Below are 21,373 nucleotides of genomic sequence, written 5' to 3'. Positions count from 1 at the left end.
CAATACATTGATTACCTCTGATTGGTCCATAGTGAGTGTGAAGTGTGTGAGATTGTGAGGTGGTCTTGCGAGGAGCTGCTGATCTCAGTGAACTCTGCCTTCATCTCACTGTCTGCTAGAATCAGTCCCAGCTCCCCCAGACACCACAAACTGGATCAAGGAGGGTTTGCAGATGTCACAATTAAACCAGACTGTTGCAATCAATCACTTTGTTTGTTATGATTCATCACATGAAATAATGTAATTTTACATCACGAAATATTCTAAGATGATAGAATTGCCAGTCACGACAGAGAAACACAGTTTCTTTGCAGTTTTATTACTATTTTGACTTAACTGTAAAAGTCTGAATAAAGTCAATTTACATCAATATGAATCTGTAGTCACTCAAACCCATCTGTTAATACCAATCTTAAAGAATTGATGACATACTTTGCCTGCAGTCTTTTCTCTTGCCACCAGGTGGGGCTGTTCCCCACTTGACCCTAGTAACCAGTCTGCCCTGGTTATTACTGCCTATTTCACTTTCTGTTGACTTACAAACTTGACTTTACAGACCATATATTCTCTATTTGATACTAGAGAAACAGAACGGAGTGAGGCCTCTGTCCTCGATGTGGTACCAGAGAAACGGAGCGGAGTGAGGCCTCTGTCCTCGATTTGGTACCAGAGAAACGGAGCGGAGTGAGGCCTCTGTCCTCGATTTGGTACCAGAGAAACGGAGCGGAGTGAGGCCTCCGTCCTCGATGTGGTACCGTAGAAACGGAGCGGAGTGATGCCTCTGTCCTCGATTTGGTACCAGAGAAACAGAACGGAGTGAGACCTCCGTCCTCGATGTGGTACCAGAGAAACGGAGCGGAGTGAGGCCTCTGTCCTCGATTTGGTACCAGAGAAACGGGGTGGAATGGGGCCTCTGTCCTCGATTTGGTACCAGAGAAACGGAGTGGAATGAGGCCTCTGTCCTCGATTTGGTACCATAGAAACGGAGCGGAGTGATGCCTCTGTCCTCGATTTGGTACCAGAGAAACGGGGCGGAGTGAGGCCTCTGTCCTCGATGTGGTACCAGAGAAACGGAGCGGAGTGAGGCCTCTGTCCTCGATGTGGTACCATAGAAACGGAGCGGAGTGAGGCCTCTGTCCTCGATTTGGTACCAGAGAAACGGAGCGGAGTGAGGCCTCCGTCCTCGGTCTGCTGTAGCCCCGCCTCATGTCTTTGAAACGTCAACAGCGCCAAAGTTTTGTGGCTCCGGGGACGGGAAGATGAACTCCAGTACGGAGGAGCCGCAGTGGAGGAAAGTTCACTCCGTGACCGGGGTCATACCGCGCTCCAGACACGGACACCGAGCCGCTGCAATACGAGAGCTGATCGTTGTTTTCGGCGGCGGGAACGAGGGAATAGCGGAGGACCTCCATGTCTACAACACGGGTGTGCTAACGTTAGCTGAAGGCTAACTAGCGCGTTAGCGGCTAATGTTTTTAGCATACGGCTAACGTTCGCGCGAGCTGTTTGTTCTTTATTTATTAAAATAGTATGAATTGGTTGCAGGGTATTACTAGTCTCAGAAAGTACTAACAAGTTTGACCTTAATAACTGAATTCGACCCGATTTGCTCCAGTAACTATTTCTCCAAAGTCTTACTGTTTGTTACGTTCAATCACACCGAGATGTCACTTTTTTACTAAACATGCAAATAATTTTAATGATCTGCAAGAAAAAATCTCAGCAACAAAGTTGTGCAAAATAGTTTATGTGGTTTTGTTCAGAGAGTGTCTGAATGAGAGGTAGATATTGTGAGTATGACTGAAATCATAGACCTGGTATGGAAAATATTAATCAATCTTGTGATTCATTAATGGATTGAAATTCAAATTAGAATTAGAAGTTGGGGATGCAAAGAACAAAGTGTGTACTAAATGCTGATATGCTGTAGTTATTACATGTTTCTGATGTTTTTGTTCTGTATAAATGTAACTTGAATTGTAGTTTGATAGATTACTGTTGTTTGATGGTTTTCAATTATCTGAAGTTCTTACAAACATGTTTAGCACTGAAATAAATTCACTGCTTATGCATATTTTCTAGTATCTACAAAGGCTGATTATGGGAGAAGCTTTTTGAAATATTAATATAAGTTAATATCCATAGATATCGGTTTTCTACCATTCCAGCAATACAAATGTTCTATTTCAGGATATTGGTGCGTCCAAAAGCAGAACAATATTTAAGATTCACAATAACCTATGCAGCCCAGTAATGTGCTTATTCATCACGCTATCCATTTCTAATTTTCTATTCCTAGTTAAACCATGGGGATGTTTGTGCAAATAAATGAAAAAGATTACTAAGAATCTCATTCACACTAAAAGGCAATTTAGAGGTAATAATTAACCAAGCAGGCATGCCAAACATGCCTTTGGAATGTGGGTGGAAGCTGGGGAGTAAAGAAAACCCTTGCAGGCAAACTCCACACAGAAAGGCTCTGATCTGTCCAGTGCATCACTCTTCAGCTTCATAAACTGAACACACAGCATGTAAACAACTTTATCTGCCTCACTGGACTCTAAAGAGGTTTTTTTTCCCCACAGATCACGTGAAGCTCGGCATTGCCTTTAACAAACAACTAAATCTATAATATTATTCGAATGTACTCCTGCTTTAGTCAACTTACATTCCACATTAGATTCATATTTTAAGATCCAAAGACGTCAAACAGTTAATATTTGATCACAGTCACACCTCAGTAACTTCTCTTCCCATTCACTGGCCCTGTGGCGGGAAGCTTCAGGTATCTGATGTTGCGGTGGCTGACGCGTGTCGTCTCTTCCAGTGTCGAGGCAGTGGTTTCTCCCTGCAGTGAGAGGTGACATCCCCCCCGGCTGTGCTGCCCATGGCTTCGTCTGCGAAGGCACCCGGATCCTGGTGTTTGGCGGCATGGTGGAGTTTGGGAAGTACACCAACAGCCTCTATGAACTTCAGGTAATCTTACATGTTATACCATGAGACTATGAGTCTCTTTAAGAAACATGTCTCCAGTTATTGCTCAGATTATTGCTGATATGATCAAATCTAGTGCCTCTGTGTAATCCCACACTTGGCCATGATAGTTTAGTTGATCACATAATTTCAGACCAATATTCTCCAGGTAAAAGTGGATGAATTTCGTCAATTTCATTCCAGGCGAAGATCACCTCTTGAGAACTTTCTCTGTACGTTTCATGATCTCACCTTTCCTTCTCTAGGCGAGTCGCTGGCTGTGGAAGAAGCTGAAGCCGCGAGCGCCAAGGACGGGTTCGCCGCCGTGTCCGAGGATCGGACACAGCTTCACGCTGGTGGGTAACAGGTGTTACCTGTTTGGAGGGCTGGCCAATGATAGCGAAGACCCCAACGGCAATGTTCCGAGGTAACGCGCAAGACGTTAAAATAGTTTGACTGTTTTATACATTTTAATAATGAAATTAGTTACAACTCAAAAGGTTTCATGACTTCTTTCATTTGAAATGAGAGAAAATGTGTGTAAGCTTTGGTGTGGGTGTGGATTCTCTCCTGTGTCAGGTACATGGGAGATTTCTATGAGTTGGAGCTGCAGGCGGTATCGGGGGCTCGTGGCTGGAACATCCCGGACACTAAGGGTGGGGGTCCTTCCGCACGCGAGTCCCACACCTCGGTCGGCTACACTGGCCTCGGTTCCCCGAAGCTCTACATCTTTGGAGGGATGCAAGGCCGCCGGCTGGATGACCTGTGGCAGCTCGACCTCGGTACGACTCGCCAACTCCAACCTGCTGCTTTGAATTAAATGCAAATCACAGACTGATTGTTTGAATGTGTAAAGACCGGCGAGAAGCGGCGGCCTGAGGTATTTAAATATTCTGCTCTGCAGACACGATGGTTTGGTCCAGGCCTGCGATCAGAGGTTCCACGCCGCGGCCCAGAAGTCTTCACTCGGCCAACGTCATCGGAAACAAGTAAAGAATGTTCAGGCGGTTTTCTGGTCTCGAACACAGTTCAGGATAAAATCACAAAAAACATGTATGCTTGTCTCATTTGACCCCAAGATGTGAATAATAGTTCAATCTCAGACTTGTAGCTGCTAGTTTGAGGTTTGGATTTCTTCATCTCCGTCACATTACAAGATATTACTGGTTGTTAAGATCAATGGGAAACAAAAAGCAAAGATCAGTCAGAATAATGAGGTAACTTGGTTTTAGTTGGTGTTTTTCTGAGAAATAGGTCTAAAAAAGAGAGATTGTCTTACATCCAAAGTCTAAGGAAATAGATATCTTCTCTTTTTTGTTCTGTCTTCTATATTTGGGAAAAAGGTGTTTTGTTTATTTTTTTCTGTGGATTAATTACAATAAAGCTCAAGACTGTGGTGCATCTAGAACCACTAACATCCTGTGTTCTGCTTGTTTAGAGCCTCCTGGTCTGTTCAGGTCCATTAAAGAGGCTCTGCAGCTCGTTTAAAGACGAATGAAGACCCACTTTTCAAACAGACGTTCAGTTTCCTGTCTTGTCTGCAGGATGTATGTTTTTGGGGGCTGGACTCCGGTTCCAGAGTCCGACAAGGACATGGCGTCGGGAACCGAATGGATCTGCACCAACACCTTGAGTGTTCTCAACCTCGGTAACGTTTTAAGGTTTTACACTCCCGTCCGTGTCCGTTCATTCTCAACATTCTCACCGCCGCTTGTTGTTCGTCTCTCAGACACGATGATCTGGCAGGACCTCGGCCCGGAGCAGCAGGACGAGCTGGAGTCTCAGCTGCAGAGGGATCAGGGGCCACAGGCCGACGACCCGTATGCCTGCCGGCCCCGGGGCAGAGCCGGCCACTGCGCCGCCTCCATCGGGTCCAGGCTTTACCTGTGGAGCGGACGCGACGGGTACCGGAAGAGCTGGAACTACCAGGTGTGCTGCAAAGACCTCTGGTACCTGGAGACAGGTGAGAAAGCCTCAGCGCAGCCTTAATATACAAACTAAACGACGATATAACCAGGCTTTAATCCTCCACCCTGACATTAGACCGGCCAGTCGCCCCAGAGGCCGTGTTACTGGTCAAATCCACGGTCAGCATGCTCCACGTGGCGTGGCGCCCCCTGGCTGCGGCAGACTGCTACATCCTCCAGATCCAGCCTGCTTGTCCTGCAGCCGGCCGGCCGCCCGGCAGCGCAGCCGATCGGACCGGAGCCGACGGGCAGAACGGTGAGGACAGGCAGCCTGCGGCTCTGAGCTGGAAGGAGCTTCAGCTCTTTGACAGAGAAACAAGCAGGTCCTTGTAATGTTTCGCTCCGTTTTCTCAGGACTACAGTCACTTCAACGTCAGAGTGAAGCAGGCACGAATCGCGAGGAGAAATCGTCGACTCAGGTTGGTGAAACTGAAACATAGAATTTATACACTGATCAGCCTTAACATTATGACCACTGGTCTAACATCGTGTGCTGTGGAGTCTGACATATAGATCTTAACACCAGAGTCCTAATAAACTGTAGGACCATCGGCAGCCATCGATCTTCACAGCTTCTCCAGCCTTGGATTACTCTAGTGATGGAGACGCTCTGACTGAGTCGCTGTCAAACTTCTTCTAAATCTTTACACTTTGGAATTTTTCTGCCACCAAATTCATCAACTCTGAGGACAGAATGTGTCTCTTGTCTGATGTATTCCACCGACTAACAAGCGCTGTTAAATAGACACAATCAGTCTTGTTCACTTCGTCTGTCAGTGGTCATAATGTTATGGCTGATATTTGTAATTCCCCATTGAAAGAACAGATTTCACAGGTTTCTTGTGTCGTGAAATGACTTCACAATAAAATAAAACAGGTTTGATGGAATGCAGTAAATGAGAGAAGACAATGCACAGCACAGACTAAAATAAGAGAAAACACAAGTTGATTAAAAATCTATTAAAAACTTTAGTTTCAGGAAGAGATTTCAGTGGAAGATGAATTTACCTGCTTCAGAAATGTTATTTCACTAAATATACCTCAAGCTTCCTCTTTGAATTTCAGGATACTAGATCCCTGCAGGACACCTCGGTAAAACCTCCGAATGGATCGGCAGGAATCCAATCTGCAGGCGGGAGGAGCGCTGCGAGGGAGGAACAGGACGGCCTCAAACGCCACGGTGAGTCCAGCGTTCACTAGTTTCCCCTCGGTGATAGTGATGGTGACGATAAAGAACCAATAGCAAAACGTTATGGCTCGATGTTCCTGAATGCTTTCTGTGTATGGGCTCCCAATGGCGTCGGACGAGTTGTGCCTCGGAAAACCTGTGGAAGAAAAAGATTAAGAAAAAAAAAGACGCTGTGGATAAGAATCTTTACGCCTTGCCTCTTAAAGAGACAGGCACACACAATACGCTCATACAAAACTGCTGATAAAGTTCAGCGGTGTTGCCGTCACTGCAGAATAACACAAATTATTCAGTGTGTCGACATTAAAAGCATTTTTTTTCCCGCCAAATGTCTTGTGATTATGTTCACTACTTTATTGGCGTGGTCCCTGTGGGGTCAGATTTGGCTGTTCAATGTGAACATTTAATGATTCTTTACTAAAATCATTTTTTCCCTGTTGGTTGCAGCTGCAGAGCAGCAGATCTCAGCAGCAGAGGTCAGCAGCTCCACTCAGCACCAAGCAGGTAACGGCGGCTCAGCCTCTGATGTCCATCATCATCATCATCATCATCATCATCAGTGTCACACCGCTTCATGTTGGGTTTTCTTGTTATTTTATTTCTATTCCAGGCAGCAGAGCTGCTCCAGATGACAAGAAGACAGATTTCTACTCCCACTCGGAGCAGGTCAGACACACCGAGCAGCGATTCCATCAAACGTAGATTTTCAGCACGTCAGTTAGAACTCACACTTCCGTTCAGGATTTGAATCTGTCCGAACGAGCGGCAGCTTTCAGAATCGTTTGCTTATTTTAGAGAACATTTGTTCTGTTTGGTTTCGACAGAATCGCAGCGACGCCTTGTGGTTCGATGTCGGCGTGTTCAAAACTCTCTACTCGGAGGTCACACACTTCTTTCTACCTGCCGACGGCGACCAGGCGACGTCAGCCGCCAGCGGTCGGATCACTAATGTGAAGGAGGTAAAAAGCACACAGCCACGACAGGAGTCCTCCGAATCGCCATTGGGATGATGTTCAAGGTCTAACCGTCCTGCCTCTTCCTCTTCCTCTTCCTCTTCCTCTTCCTCTTCCTCTCCCGCCAGCCCCTGGCTCACAGGAAGCTGCCGGGGCCGCAGGACTACCAGAACCGGGAGAAGCAGCCGCTGACTCCAGGTCAGACCTACAGGTTCAGAGTGGCCGGCATCAACTGCCTGGGGCAGGGAGGCTTCAGCCCAGCCAGCGAGTTCAAGACCTGCCAGCCCGGCTTCCCTGGAGCGCCCTCTGCTGTCAAGATCTCCAAGGTACACCGACACCAGCGGCGGTACTGAGTCTACGGTGCAGGTGGTAACCGTGTGTTGTGGTGACACCGTTAAGGGTTCTGTGACAGATTCATATTATAAATAGTTTTATAGTTAGTTTTTTTTCTTTCTACTGCAGTTTTTCTCCAACGTACTACGAACCCAGCAGATATATTGAAGGTTTTTGCACAAAATGAAGGATCTTCTGAGTTTGTGCTTCCTGCTTTCATCTTCTACATCTTCCTCCGTGTTTTCTGTTCGTAGGCCAACGACTCGGTCCACATCACCTGGGAGGCTCCGTCCTCCTCCTCCGGCCGGATCCTGGAGTACTCCATGTACATGGCGGTGAAGAAGAGCCGCTCCGGCAGCTCGGACCGGCCGGGTCAGATGGCCTTCATCCGGATATACCGCGGCACCAAGATGTCCTGCTCGGTGAGCTCCACCCACCTGGAGAACGCCCACATCGACAGCTCCGCCTCCAACAGGCCGGCCGTCGTCTTCCGCATCGCGGCGAAGAACGAGCAGGGCTACGGTCCGGCCACGCAGATCCGCTGGATTCAAGGTAGAAGTGGGATCTTGATTCTTTGCTCATTATCTTATTTTTTCGGGGGTCTGAGTTAAAAAGGAACGTTGTGTTTCATCTTATCAGAACCGTTTTTAGGGCAGACGTCTGCAGACAGCAGTGCGGAGGCGGACCCGGACGCTGCTGACAGGTTACCACGGCAACTCCTCATCTCATTTCTATTCAAAGGCAAATCATATTTTTTTTTTAATTTAATTTTGTTTGTTTCCTGTCGCAGCTCCAGTTGATGAAACTTTCCACCGGCGACCTCGCAACAGGAAGCAAATCGAAACGCCGCACACTCAGGAAGCCGACTCCGTTCGCCACTTAAAACTTGTATATTTCCTAGAAAGTTTTGTTAATTTATATTTTACGTACTTAATTATTTTTCTTGTAAATACAGACACATTTTCCGGGTTTTGTCGAACCGCGTGTTTATTTTAGCTACCAAATATTTGAGAACTTACCGTCGTGTCATATTATGAAGACTTAATGTCAAATAACCTTTCAAGCATATGCAGTTCTTAAAGTTCAACGGAGCCTCTGAGCTCCAATCACCTCCCACTATTACTTTATATTAATGAATTACAATCCTCAGAAGATATTAAGTGTAACTCGCAATCAAGCGTGTGAAATCTGAGCTTGTGTTTCCTCGAGGTACGACCCGTTGTTTGATCTGTAACCTCAGTTCATGTGTTTCGTCTTTACAACCACCGTGTGTGTCTGTTACATGCCTGCACCTCCTCTGCTCTTATTTTGAAGTGAAGCTTCCTTTCATTATCGGTCCAATTACAGGCCTGTGCAACAGGATAAAAAATAAAAGTGTCCTTTCATCAATCATTCATCGTCGTCCTCCAGAAACAAATGAGACACACGATGTAAGCTGAGGGGGAAATACTAAAGATCACACTGTTGCTGACTCATTTACTGGATGACAAATCATTATCACGGAGAGCAGCCATTTTTTTTTCCTTTTTATGCATCTTGATTATTTTTCTGAGCTGTTCTTTGCACTACACGACCAGAAGTCAGCGCTCATTGATTGTCTCTCCGTATAGACATGATATATGGAGACGTATGAAGCTGAATCTAGGCCAAAAGGTTCATTAATTTAAAAAAAAATTATTTGCCACGCAGTGTTCAAGGTTTGATCTTGACATTTAAAAAAATAAAAAGCACTATTCAAAATACAATATATCAATATATTTTTTATATATTTAAGGTGTTATTTTTTCAGTTGCAGGTTTGATGTTTTCAAATTAGGATCGAATTCTTTTCACATTCAAATCCTGTTTTTGAGTTTTAGATTTTTTTTTTTTTCTTTTTTTAAATAAATATGTTGACTTCCTTTTCACTGACACACACATCAACGTATGTTTGAAAGCAGAAGTGGACTGTGGGCTGACGCACTCAGTGACACTCGTACTCAAAGTTTAAGACTCATTTCAGATTATATACAGATTATATGTGTGTGTGAGAGAGACTGAGTGAAGGAGATAAATCTAAATGAACAATCTTTATTTAAACATTTATTAATATGTCATACCATATTTCAGTCTTTGTAAAAAAAAAAAAAGCGTCTATAAAGTATTTCAGCTTTAACACTGGTAAAGTACCTACATTGCTGGTTGGAACAGGAGAGATGTTGTTGGAAACTCACAGAATTAAACTTGGACTGAGGTATTTAATGAAATTAAAAGAAGTTGAGGAACCTTTCCCTACATTGGGGATTCTTGGGGAAAACATCTAAGATTTATTTTGGAGAACAAGTGAAATCTAAGGCAGATGAAATAGGGGTTAGACTGCATGAACAACGTAGTCATAATTAAATGGAACGGACAAATGTGAAAATACTGTACAGTACAGAAAACTCGCGAAGGAATTTGTCTAATATCCAGCAGATGGCAGCAATACACTAGTGATGCGTCTCATCTGCCTTGTTCGCAGAAGAAGAGTTCGCAATGCATGCCGGGAAGCTTCTCCCATGATTCCTCGCTTTGTAGTTCCGATTAGCCAGCTAGCTGCTAAAGTGTCAAGAAACGGACCCAAGGCTGCGTGGAGGTTTGTGCTTTCCTCCTCAAAATGTGTAAAAAAAATAGTCACACATTGTTACGGTGCTTTAAAGGATAAAGTACTTTCTTGAGCTACGTCTATGTGACATTAGCATCGTGCTAACAATGCCTCTGGTTCACTTAGCTTTACACAAGTGTTGCGCTAACTTCTTAAATATCAACATGTTTTATTTACTGCCGTTTGACTCACAAAAAATGCCTTTTCTGGGATACAAATCGGTGTTAATTAAAACTGTAGTACCCGGACATTTTCAATAAGTTGACGTAAAAATAAACTTGTCCGATAAAGGAAGTTGGTCACCTGGTGTTTCGGATTAACTGGGTTCCCTGTTAACTCGTGATCGACGTTTTTTAACGTCCGTCGTTACTGCTGTTAGTCACAGCAAATGTTAAAATATGACCCACAAAGCGTGCGACACTCTGAAACTTTATTGTAAATGTGGCTAAACGGCGTTCGTCAGCACGGCTATGGAATTCTGTTCGCCGCAACACCGGACGCTAAAGGAAGTTGGTCACCAGTTAACAGGGAAACCACTTAATCCGAAACGGTAGACGCTGACGGGCTAGTTAGCATAATAACGGGGCGCGGAATTTGAAAAATATTTGCTGCAGTGAAGGTTTAAAGACAATATCTCCGTCTACAGATTATATAAGTTGTATTTCCAGTGCACAACACTGAGCAAAGCTCAGACAGTCCTCTGTATGTCTGGCTCTATCATTGTATCCGTGCGGTCAAGTTCAGGAAGTAAGCAACTCAAATTAGCATTTCTTTAAATTGATTGCGTGACTTTAGTTGGGCTCCGAGCCAAGACACCATGCTTGATATGAAGTGGTTTAATGGCTCCAATCAGCCAGAAAGCCTTCGTATCCACAACAGAGCAAGAAGGCCTGGAGACCGGTCTGCTAATCACTTGAGATTGATCTGAGAGCTTTGGATTTTAACAAGTAGCTGGGGGACTCCTCTCGAAGCCACCATGGTTACTGACAACAAAACCAGGCTTCACTTCTCTGCTCTTCATGGCCACACTTAACCTGAATGCAGACAGTTTCTGTTGATAGTACAAATCAGAGGGCTTTCAGACCAACATTGTGACTTCTTGCTGCAGCTTCACCCAGTCTGTCTCTTCTCGCCTCCCTTCACTGCAGAGGTGAGATGACCTCTTCCACCCTCGGCCAGTCGCTCCCACTCATCCCAGACCTGGAGTCTGGGATGGGGAAGTCTGCAGCCATGCTGGGGCTGTCTGCGGGACTGGTGGGAGCGGAGCTGGAGCTGCAGAAGATGCTTATTGACGAACGGATGAAGAGCGAAAACCACAGGACCAACTTCCAGACGCTGAAGGCTGAACATGCCAGGTACAGACAAATCCAAAATAATATCTAAGATATGTCATGAGGTGTACATTTTTGGATGAATCAATTAACCAAAAATTATTATTTGATTCACACCACAACAATGAAATGTATTTGCATACAGGCTACATTACCATGACAGGGCAATGCCTGTCTTTGACACTTCGTCGCAGAATCCAGATGTGAAGGAATTTTCCATTTGTTCTGTGGTCTTTGTAGTTTGCAGGAGGAGTTCACACAGGCGCAGGGCGAGTTGAGGCGCCTGCTGAGTGATAAACAGGCTCAGCAGGAGAAATTTCAGCTCCTGCTGGCCGAGCAGCGAGATGACCTGTTGAATAAAAACGGGGAGCTGGAGGAGCTCCGGCGGCAGGTACACGTCCTCACACACAGCAGCTTCCCTTCTCCTCTCTGCAAAGTCACACAATCAGACTTGGAGGAAAAAAGGGTTTTATTTCTTGTTTTAGTTATTTTTTGGGGTTCCTCCTGACTGATGTTTTGAATTCATGTGTTGAGCAGGTGATGACGCCGCAGCGGCTGGAGTTACTCAGAGCTGAGGTGCAGCAGGAGATGGAGGCTCCAGTCAGGGAGCAGTTCAACAAGCTGGAGGAGGTCAGGAGTTTTCACTAGTTGTAACCAAGTGATGGCGCAGTGGCAGCTTTTCTGTTTCCAATAAAAATCATAATGGAATTTGACAACTCCCAGAAGAAAAATATATTATTAGGAATAGTTACTATTTTTATAATGGGTAGATGTGTTAAATCACACCAGTTGGCTCTACTTGGGACAATAATGGGAGATTTCTGAAACATAAAATCAGTTCAGTCATGAAACAACACATAAAACAAACCACTTGTATGTACAATAGACAAATCATAGGGAATTTTTAGGAATTGTTTTGAAATGCTTTGGTGAATCAAATCATGTTGGAAGTTTTTAATTTGGTAAATAGTAGAATACAAAAAGCTGCTACTGAAATAGATTCATACTAAAATATCCGTACAAGAAAATAAATGGACATTCATCGGCTTTCAAAGATCATTTTAAAGTGGCTACTAAGGAGAGCAGCAGCTAATTTCCATGCAGTCTACTTGATTGCTCTTCCTCGTCTCCTCTCTCCTCACGACGTGCGAGCAGGAGACGGAAAAGTACAGGTCTGAGTACTACAAGCTGCGGTACGAGAACAACCTCCTCCAGTCCCAGATGGAGCACCAGAGACAACAAAGCGCTCTCATCCTGGAGGAGAGGAGGATCCGCTACGAGGCCGAGGTGGGTCAGGAGTCGCTGTCGTGCACTTAGGTTTGATTTAAATCAAAATGATGAGAGGTTTAATCTCCGGCCGGCAGCTCTGTCATCTGGAGAAGGAGCGGGAGGACCTGGTGGCTCAGTACCGGGGGTCGGAGGCACAGCGCGACGGGAAACGAATGGAGACTCTGCTGGGGGAGAGAGCCCAGCTCCACCTGCGGGTGAAGGGCCTGGAGGCGGAGGTGGCCGAGCTGCGAGCACAGAAGGAAAACTTAAGTCAGCAGGCCGAAAGCGACCAGCGCGTCCAGACCAGACAGCTGAGCGAGGCCCAGGCGATGCTGAAGACGACGGAGGTGAGAAATCTGCGGCCGCTGGTTTTTAATAATGTGCTAGATTTGTTTGCTTCATCTTTGTCGATGTATGATCACCCGGCGACAGGCGGAGCATCAGTCGCTGCAACAGGAGCTGGAGCGGATGGGGAGCGAGCTTCACCTGAGCCGCGAGCAGAACAGCCAGCTCACCGGGAAACTGCACAAAGCTGAACGGGAGGTCAACTCGCTCACATGTCAGGTACGTCGCTCTCAGAACCTGTGGGGGGGGGGGGGCTTGAGCCAACGCCAGGCAGACAGCAGACGGAAAAAACGCAGCGTTATAAAAACACGCAAACTTCACATAGGAGGAAAAGATCCGGATCAGAGTTTCTATAGTCTTCTCTCTCTTGAATGTGTTTCAGATCGAGAGCCTGAAGCATTCACATAAACAGGAGAGCGCCAGCGTGAAGCTGGAGTGTGCTCGCTCTAAAGAGGAGCTAGAGAGAGAGAGGGTCACACTGCAGAACCACATCGACGGTAAGTAACACCGATAAGATAAGGGGACACAATTACAGGTTTAACGTTTAACACAGTAGTCGCCACATTCTTAAAACCACAGTCAAACCTTTTTACAAAACATGCGCTTGCAAAACAAGAGATTTTCTAAACTCTTTTCATTAATAAATTAATTAAATCACATTCATTCTCAAAGGATTTTGTTTATTTTGAGAATTTTAGTTGGTTGTTTTGACCCTTTTTCTCGCTACTGGAGAGTTTTCAGTGTCATAACTGTATAATAAATTCATTTAAACAAACCTTTCTTGTGTCTGACTGTAATTCCTTATTCTCTCAGATGTTTCACAATGTGTCTGTGTGTCGCAGGTCTGCAGGCCGATGTGGAGGTACTGAAAACAACACTGGAACGACACAAGGAAGTTCTTGTGGAAAAAGAGAGGGAGCTGGTCAGGAAGGTGCAGAGCGCCCGGGAGGACGCGCTCCGCTCAACTGCAGCTCTGCATGAAGAAAAGTGAGGGATTTAATTTCAGTCGTCGGGTTTTATCGTCGATATGCATTTCTGAGCAAGTCCGTCTGTTTTGCCTTTGTGAGGTTGAAGTTGGAGACCCGTCTTGCCGAACTGGAACAGCAGAGGGTGCAGGAGGACGCCTCAGATAACGCCCTGAAGGAGGAGTGGGAGGAGCGTCTCAGAAAAGCCCAGCAAGGCGAAGAATCCGCCCGCAGAGAGCTGCAGCACCTGAGGTCACCTCTCAGTTTCTAGAACAATAGCTGCCGTTTAGATGTATTACTTCAAACAAACTAAAATCTACTGTGACTCACTGCTGCCTCACAAGGTTAAATGCAGTATTACAGGACAACATGAGGCAAGCTGTGAAGATACAGTATAATTGCAATACTCCCCTTAAGCAAGAGAACATCAAAGCTGTTAATACTTCACATGAGCTATTTAGATATATATATATTGAACTTAAAAAAAAAGTCATCTTAATTAAGACATCCTGAAAATATTTACATTTGATGCACTTTTTGCTTCGTCTTCTTAAACATTTTCAGACTGTTTGGAAAAACATGTCGATTTCTGCAATAAGGCAACTAACTAATATATCACTTGATTTCTTGGCTTCGAGATCTGCTGCCATCTGCTGCTCACTTCTTGTTCTCAGTGTTTCAAAATTGTGCCGGAACAGCATTTACTCTTACTGAACTAGAGCAATCATTGTTTTACTACGTCTCCGTTACACTTTACTGTGTAATCCGGATTGAACCCTGGATTTTGTCTTTGACCTGAGCAATGTGTAGTAATGCCTGGAACAGAAATAATTGCGTCCTGAGAAGCCATAGTCACACATTGTTTACTGGTTTTACTGCATCAGGCCACACTTTTTATATTATTTTTTTTCTCGTTTGAATTAATGATCAAGATCCAAAACGAGTGAATGCTGTGATCGTCTTTTAACTGTCTTGTATTTGATGCTTTCTATCTTTTAGAAACAAACTCCATCAGCAGAGCTCTCAGCTTGATGAGCTTGAAAGACAAAAAGCTGAGATTACAGACCTACAGCTGGTAAAAACTCAAGTTTAATTTCTTCTTCTTTTTTTTTTTTAAAGAGGTTCTCGTAGAACACCTAATAAATCTGATTACTGCTTGTCTGACACAACAGCAGAACCAGGAACTCAGCGTCCAGGTGGCGACGCTGTCACATTCCGAGAGCGACCTGATGGAGACAACCCAGCGTTTGAGGGAGACGCTGGACCGAGTGAGGGAGGATCTGAGGACGGCCCGAGCTCAGGCGGAGAAGAGCCAGCACGAGGCCGAGAGGTACACCCACCTCCGTAGTTAGTGGACTATCGATTACATTGTCTTTCCTCGTCGGCTCCAGTAGTTCTTCCCTTCTGTATCCCCGTGTGTCAGGCTGTTGGAGGAGCGTCGGATCGACTGGCTGGAGGAGAAGCACAAGCTGCAGGAGCACGACGCCGAGCTGCAGCAGAAATACTGTCGGGTTAAAGAGAAGCTGCAGAGGGCAGCAGTGGCTCAGAAGAAGGTACAGCTGCTCCTCTAACCGATCTGTGTTAGAGCTCCAGTAGGATTCCAGTGCAGAATCACAATCAGCTTTGTTGGGTTCTACATTCTCTCCTGATTCTTTATGATGGTTTGATAATGTGATCTTAACATTTTGGCTGCTGTTTTTGCTCCTCAGAGAAAAACACTGACTGAGAACAAAGAGAAGCGACAGCAGGATAAAATCCAGCTGCTGGAGGCAAAGATCGAGGAGCTGGAACTGGAGGCCGCTGCAGCCAAAAAGTATGAAATGACACGAATTATGGCCGGCCAGGAATAAGGGCGGCCTGCGAGATCTAATCTCATTGTCTTCATCCAGACGCTCGTCGTTCTCAGAAGAACAAGCGCTGCTGAAGAGGCGGCTGAAGGAGCTGCAGCAGCGGCACAACGAGTTTCAACGTCTCCTCCTGGCCGGCCAGGGTCCGGTCAGCTTAGGCCCCGCCCCCCTGACCTCCTCACACAACCCGTTCTTCGTCTTCGGGCCGGAGGGGCTGTCGTCGACCAGCACAGTGAGTACACACAACACAACGGTCACACCTCGGTCCTGCTGGTTCTCCGAGGGCTTCTTCAAAATGTCAAACCAGCTGCAGTCACATGTTTGTCAGCGAAGAAACACGACGACAAGTCACTCAAGTTTTAATCAGTTTGTGGAGTTTAAATGATTTAGTCTCATGAGTGATGAGGCTCATTGGCACATAAAGCATTTATAGTATGTGCCCTTGAGTTCTGAAGTACGGCAATGATTTTAAGTTTCTGTTGAAAAAACAAAAAGTGACAAAATGAGCAAAGAGATGCCTGAAACTTCAGTTGGCAGCTTTTAAAACGCGTCTCTGACATCCTGATGGTGTTGCTGAGGTTTCTATTTTTGTACTCTCAGTCGTATAAGCATCCTGTCAGCGGTGTTAAAGGAGACATATCATGCTTTTAAATCCTTCCTTTTTACATATAAATCATACAGTTGTGGTCTATACAACGCGGAATTGCAATGCTTGGGTCTGAATTCCTCATTATTATAGCTCCACAGGCCCCTTTTCAACCCCTTTTCTGATGTGCTTCTGAGAGCAACTCGTTTTGGGGCGGTCTCTTCAAATGCAAATGAGACACTTCATACCCCGCCTCCTCTCCAGGTTGCAGAGGTGACACTCGGTTCAACGCCACCCTGTTCGGCCATCTTTGTAGTTTGATAGAACAGATACAATTATCTAGCGGCGCAGAAACTTTATATTCACACATTATTTACAAAATGTCAACAACGGAAGATTTGTCCATCCAGCCATACATGTTGGAGCCAGAGTCGGACCCGGCGGAGCGAGATGAAAATAACGATGATGCACCTTCAGAACAACGTCTTCATATGGATGTAACGCAATGGTGTGTTACTATATTTACACTAACTTCTCCATCCATGCCCACTACTACAATACTGCCTGTATTACAACGACTATTTAACACAGAAGTTACATTATAATCTAAAACGAGCACACAGCGCTAACATATGAAGACGGTGCAACTGCTAATGCTAACAAAACAATGACAGGGACGTCTTATCATCACACTTTGTAGCGTTATATACAGCTGACCGAAGTGCTCTGTTCGTCGTCTCCATAGATAGAAGGAACTGACCGCTCAATCAGACCAAGTCTTTCGGCAAATCCTTCTTTATACTGGCGGAGGTTGCTGAAGTAGTCGTCCTTAAAGTGATTCGCGCACACAAAAATGACCTTACCCACAGATGTGGGTACATTTCTGTGAAAAATAAAACTCAACCAGGCACTTCGAAAAGGTTCTGATGCTGGGAGACGGTGTAACGAAGCTTGTGGGTTACTACATCCAACAACCGAACATTTCGACTTCTCCTCTCGTAACTTCGGTTGAACTACAAAATCGCAGCGAGAAACAAAAATGGCGGATTGCTCGAAATGTCGATGTCCTAATTTGGCAGTTCCGCTGAGAATACTGTGACGTCATTGTTCAAAAAACGTAATAGAGAATAGAAAAATCGAAACCGATCGCAAAATATGACCAAAACAGAATATAAAGATATCAACGGAGCACCTGAAGAGACTACTTTGAACTTTTCTGTACTTCTAAACACTCTAAATATACAACAAAATGCATTTAAGGGCTAAAAAAGTGGATTTAGCATGATATGTCCCCTTTAATGATGTAATGATGAATTCTCACCTGCTTGACCGACATTAAAACCAAAGGCCTCGGCTACATTAAGACGACAGACACTCAGAACAAGGTCAGATTGTAAATAAGCCCCTGGTGCATGAAATGACTTGGGAATAGACAACCAGAGCTCAGAGGGCCTGCCTCAGTGTGGACCGTCTTCCCGTGAAGCAGGAGGAGCTGTCGGTGCTTCGCCAGCGGCTGGAGAACCTGGAGAGTGCTCAGCAGCAGCAGCTGGAGGAGCTGGGATCTCTGGATCAGAGGGATCGGGGCCTCACGGCTCAGTCTGACCTCTGACCTCTACTCTGCATCCACATCACCAGACGGGCTGTTTTTTAAACCAGGAGTGCCAACACTGCTTGTAAATAGAAACATTATTTATTGGCATAATTCCTTAAATATGGAGAGAAAACATACATATATATTTTTTTTAACAGTTTACACGGATGTGAAATGTTGTGACGACGCTGCACCTTCTGGTTGTTTTATAAAATCACGACGATCTCAGGGTTTGATTTTGTATCGAGGAACTTGTTTACATTTGCTGAAAAGGCAACAGTTTATGTGTCCGAGCTGATAAAAATAAAACGACGACACTTCATGTGTTGTGTAGCGATCAAACGTCTCCAACAGTCTTTTCCCTTTTTCTTTCTGAAACAACATCATCATCATCATGTGCAGCTCCGGTGAAGCAGCGGGGAAACATCCAGAGTCTCTTATCTCCTGGGGTCCTGCTCAGTTCCAGGAGCAGCTCTTCAGTCCATTAAAAGAGTCTTTAACATGCTGCAGTTGCTCCCCCACCTCAGCGGGGGCGCCGTTCTGATCCAGCTTCTCTTTGATCTGATGACAAATCCAAAATTGAGCGTCTCAAACTGTTTTACATTAATTTATTGAAATGTCCCTCTTCAGACAAACAACTGGCATTTGGTGGATGAGCAGGAGAGTTTAGAACGAACACACACACACACACACACACACACAGCTCTGCTTCTCATCCCACAAATGCAATTTATTCATTCAAAACAAACAAATCAGGCTTTCCAATTGTGAAGCATCATTGAAATAAGGAAATAATTTTCCTGTGTGTCAAAAATGTGGGTAATGTGGGTAACTGTAACATCTCAGAAGTGTTTTTAGTGTAAAGTAGTGAAAAGTACTTCTGCACACAAGAGCAGGAAATGAGCCCGATCAGTAGAGGGGAACTCGAAATGTTTCCTTCTCACAGTTTCACAACATAGATTTGACTAACTAATACCGACTGTGGTCTATTTTCAATGTCTTGTTTTTGGTAAAGTCGTTTTATTTTGTTTTTTTTTTAATTTAAATGTGCAGCTATAAATTCAGAAATGTGAGTCACACAGGTTAACCAGGTGTGTTATTACTGTCTTTATTACATCTAAAATGGTCACATTTTATTATTAGCTATTATAATATTTCACAGAAAAAAAGAAAAAATGTTCTGGATGTGAACATGGAACCATGACTCAGCAGTTTGATCGTAACGCCACGTGTGGAGAAATGAAGCCCTGACCTCGGTGAAGTAGCGCTGGATGAATTTGAAGAGTTCTCTGAGGGCGGCGGCTTCGTTGAACTCGTTCTCGTGCTTCTGAAATGAGAGCAGTGATCCAGTATCTGCAATATTCACTCATTCACTCATTCATTCATTGTGCCGATTCTTTTTTTTTTTTTTTTTTTTTTTTTTTTCTTTTTCGCCCTTGTCCTGTTCGGCAGCTTGGGCCAACAATATGATGTGATTGAGAGCCTTCGGAGTCAGAACAGTTTTTGGTCTTGCAACAGGGAGAGACCTGGAGTCTCCTCCTGTTGCCTTCTCCGTCAGAAGCTGGCATGGCTGCCGTATACGACCGGGGGGGAACGCACAAAGAGAGAGAGAAGAGAAGAGAGAGAAGAAAGTCGAGGGGGGAGGGGGGAGGGGGGTGGGGGGAAGGGGATAACATACATTGTCCTTGTTGTGCTACATATATTATTTGCAATAATCACACTCATCCAAATACTTTCCAACTGTTATTAGATTGAACCAGCCTGAGCAGCTCTATCTAGACAGTAAGATGATTTCCTAGATTTAACCAGCCTGAGCAGCTCTATCTAGACAGTAACGTGAAGCAGGAACATGAAATAACAAAGAGGCAACAACAAAAGAGGAACATGATTTTTAAAGTTTGAGCAAATGATGACAGACAACAAGCAACTTCAGAAGCACCTTTCGTGAGGAGTGAAAGTGTGTGTGTGTGTGTGTGTGCGTGTATGTGAGTGTGTGTGGCTTGTCCACTGGGTGTGGCCGGAACTGTTGTGGGGGGACCCGTGGTGACACCCCGGGGTCCGAGGCCACCGCGCCCGGACACCGCCACCCCGGCAGACAGAAGCCCCCCAGGCCCCGGGAGACCCCAGCGAACCACCCCAGAGAGCCCCGCCCCCGCCCAAAAAGCACCCGACGGAGAATGCAGAGAGGAATCCCCCCCAGGCAAGAGGGGCCCACAAGAGAAGGACAAAGGGCACAGGGCCCCAGGCCCCGACCCAAGCCGCCAAGCCGAGAAAAGGCCGGAGCAGGGCCCCCGGGCCGAGCGGGCCGAGAGCCCCCCCAACCCCGGCGGCAAGTCCCACCGCACCCCCGGGAACAGGCCCACCCACCGCCCCCCCCAACCCGGTAAGGCAGAGACGGCCCCAGCCGCCGCGCCCCGGACCAGCCCCGCCCCCAGACCCAGGAAAGCGAAGCCCGGCGCAGGCCCCGGTCGGAGAACAGTCAACTCTACACCCCCAGGAGCCTCATAATCCACCCGCCCCATAACCCCTCCCCCCGGGTCTTGATTGGGAAACCCAACCCATGACCCACCCCGCACACCCACACACACACACACACACACACACACACACACACACACACGGAACGGGGGGGGGAGTGATGACTCTCGCACCCTCAGGCCGCCGGCCGGGCCCCCTCCCGGCCACCGCGGTATCCCAACCTCCACCAATCCAACAGCAAGTGGAGAAGGAGCACCGCACCCCAGCCCCCCCACAAGCGCCACGCCCGAGGGAGCGCGCCCCCCCGCACTCCAGCCGCACTCACCCCGGGCCGGGGCGGGACCCCAGCGGGAGGTGCTGGGGGGAGCCACGTCTCCCGCCCTTCCCCTGCCCTATATGTGTGTTGGATGTATGTAAGGGTGTGTTTTTGTGTTTTGAAAAGGTGGATGCGATGTGTGTGTCGATTCTTAACCTTCGACTCCTCGTGCAGGAACTCCTGAAACTGGCTCTCCGTGATGTGCGGCGGGTCTCTGATCTGCTTGTAGTACGCCTTCACCTCCTGCTTGAACTTGGGGATGTCTTTGGCGTAGAGGAGCTTGTTGGTCGGTGCGTGCTGGGATACGATCACACGCAAGCGTGAAATGAAAAAAACGAAACAAAAAAAACGTGTCGGGTTCAGTCCTTCCCTCTTTCCTCATGGAGATTGTTGGGCCACACGTTCAGACTCTTACCTTCCCCAGCTGCGTCTCGCTCAGAGAGAAGGAGTCCATGAAGGCCTGGGCGATGACGGACAGGCAGCCGTCCAGATGTGGACTCTTCTCCATGTCGAACACAAACTGAGGGTTTTTCAGGATGTTGATCCAGAAGCGCAGCGGCAGACTGGCGGCGACACCACGGTTACCATCAAAAACGACAATGCACTTC

General features: G+C 46.2%; 3 protein-coding genes across 5 annotated transcripts in view; 2 read left to right on the top strand and 1 right to left on the bottom strand.

The window, feature by feature from the left end:
• The first annotated feature begins 1,178 nt into the window (after nucleotides 1–1,178).
• On the top strand, nucleotides 1,179–9,151 carry hcfc2 (host cell factor C2). The gene is made up of 17 exons (XM_080492542.1): nucleotides 1,179–1,425; nucleotides 2,828–2,976; nucleotides 3,240–3,400; nucleotides 3,553–3,755; nucleotides 3,878–3,962; nucleotides 4,518–4,621; nucleotides 4,703–4,936; nucleotides 5,017–5,196; nucleotides 5,295–5,359; nucleotides 6,006–6,120; nucleotides 6,577–6,633; nucleotides 6,740–6,795; nucleotides 6,954–7,088; nucleotides 7,211–7,408; nucleotides 7,670–7,967; nucleotides 8,055–8,118; nucleotides 8,206–9,151. Exons 1-17 carry the CDS (start codon nucleotides 1,260–1,262, stop codon nucleotides 8,213–8,215), a joined length of 2,280 nt encoding a protein of 759 aa, XP_080348668.1. The 5' UTR covers nucleotides 1,179–1,259; the 3' UTR covers nucleotides 8,216–9,151.
• A 765-nt stretch (nucleotides 9,152–9,916) lies between these two features.
• cep83 (centrosomal protein 83) lies at nucleotides 9,917–18,317 on the top strand. 2 transcript variants are annotated; one of them, XM_080492446.1, is made up of 16 exons: nucleotides 9,917–10,028; nucleotides 11,186–11,392; nucleotides 11,609–11,759; nucleotides 11,906–11,998; nucleotides 12,524–12,655; nucleotides 12,733–12,984; nucleotides 13,070–13,201; nucleotides 13,365–13,479; nucleotides 13,825–13,969; nucleotides 14,050–14,199; nucleotides 14,947–15,022; nucleotides 15,120–15,277; nucleotides 15,371–15,500; nucleotides 15,657–15,760; nucleotides 15,837–16,026; nucleotides 17,867–18,310. In XM_080492446.1, the coding sequence occupies exons 1-16, from the start codon at nucleotides 9,952–9,954 to the stop codon at nucleotides 17,987–17,989; spliced, it is 2,235 nt and encodes a 744-aa protein (XP_080348572.1). In that variant the 5' UTR covers nucleotides 9,917–9,951; the 3' UTR covers nucleotides 17,990–18,310. The 2 variants fall into 2 exon arrangements, with proteins under 2 accessions (XP_080348572.1, XP_080348571.1); XM_080492445.1 differs by having other exon boundaries at nucleotides 9,943–10,028; nucleotides 17,864–18,317.
• Nucleotides 18,050–21,373, bottom strand: part of plxnc1 (plexin C1) — a 22,528-nt gene continuing 19,204 nt past the window's right edge. The window contains exons 28-31 of one of the 2 annotated variants that reach the window (XM_080492441.1): nucleotides 21,181–21,328; nucleotides 20,922–21,062; nucleotides 19,224–19,298; nucleotides 18,050–18,532 (exon numbers count right to left, since the gene is read on the bottom strand). In XM_080492441.1, coding sequence (XP_080348567.1) covers nucleotides 18,428–18,532; nucleotides 19,224–19,298; nucleotides 20,922–21,062; nucleotides 21,181–21,328 — 469 coding nt within the window. In that variant the 3' untranslated portion in view covers nucleotides 18,050–18,427. The remainder of the gene's footprint in view (nucleotides 18,533–19,223; nucleotides 19,299–20,921; nucleotides 21,063–21,180; nucleotides 21,329–21,373) is intronic. The other variant, XM_080492442.1, reaches the window with a different exon arrangement.

This window comes from Lipophrys pholis (genome assembly GCF_963383615.2).
Source record: "Lipophrys pholis genome assembly, chromosome: 22".
Taxonomy (NCBI): Eukaryota; Metazoa; Chordata; class Actinopteri; order Blenniiformes; family Blenniidae; genus Lipophrys; species Lipophrys pholis.
Note: the sequence above shows the minus strand (reverse complement) of the source record. Positions and strands in the feature narration are given on the sequence as shown.

Coding starts and splice junctions, on each gene's coding strand:
- cep83 (XM_080492445.1), top strand. CDS start 9,952: ATGATTCCTCGCTTTGTAGTTCCGATTAGCCAGCTAGCTGCTAAAGTG. Junction 11,999..12,523: donor AGTTCAACAAGCTGGAGGAG/GTCAGGAGTTTT, acceptor ACGTGCGAGCAG/GAGACGGAAAAGTACAGGTC. Junction 15,023..15,119: donor AGATTACAGACCTACAGCTG/GTAAAAACTCAA, acceptor CTGACACAACAG/CAGAACCAGGAACTCAGCGT.
- hcfc2 (XM_080492542.1), top strand. CDS start 1,260: ATGAACTCCAGTACGGAGGAGCCGCAGTGGAGGAAAGTTCACTCCGTG. Junction 4,622..4,702: donor CTTGAGTGTTCTCAACCTCG/GTAACGTTTTAA, acceptor TTCGTCTCTCAG/ACACGATGATCTGGCAGGAC. Junction 7,409..7,669: donor CTGCTGTCAAGATCTCCAAG/GTACACCGACAC, acceptor TTCTGTTCGTAG/GCCAACGACTCGGTCCACAT.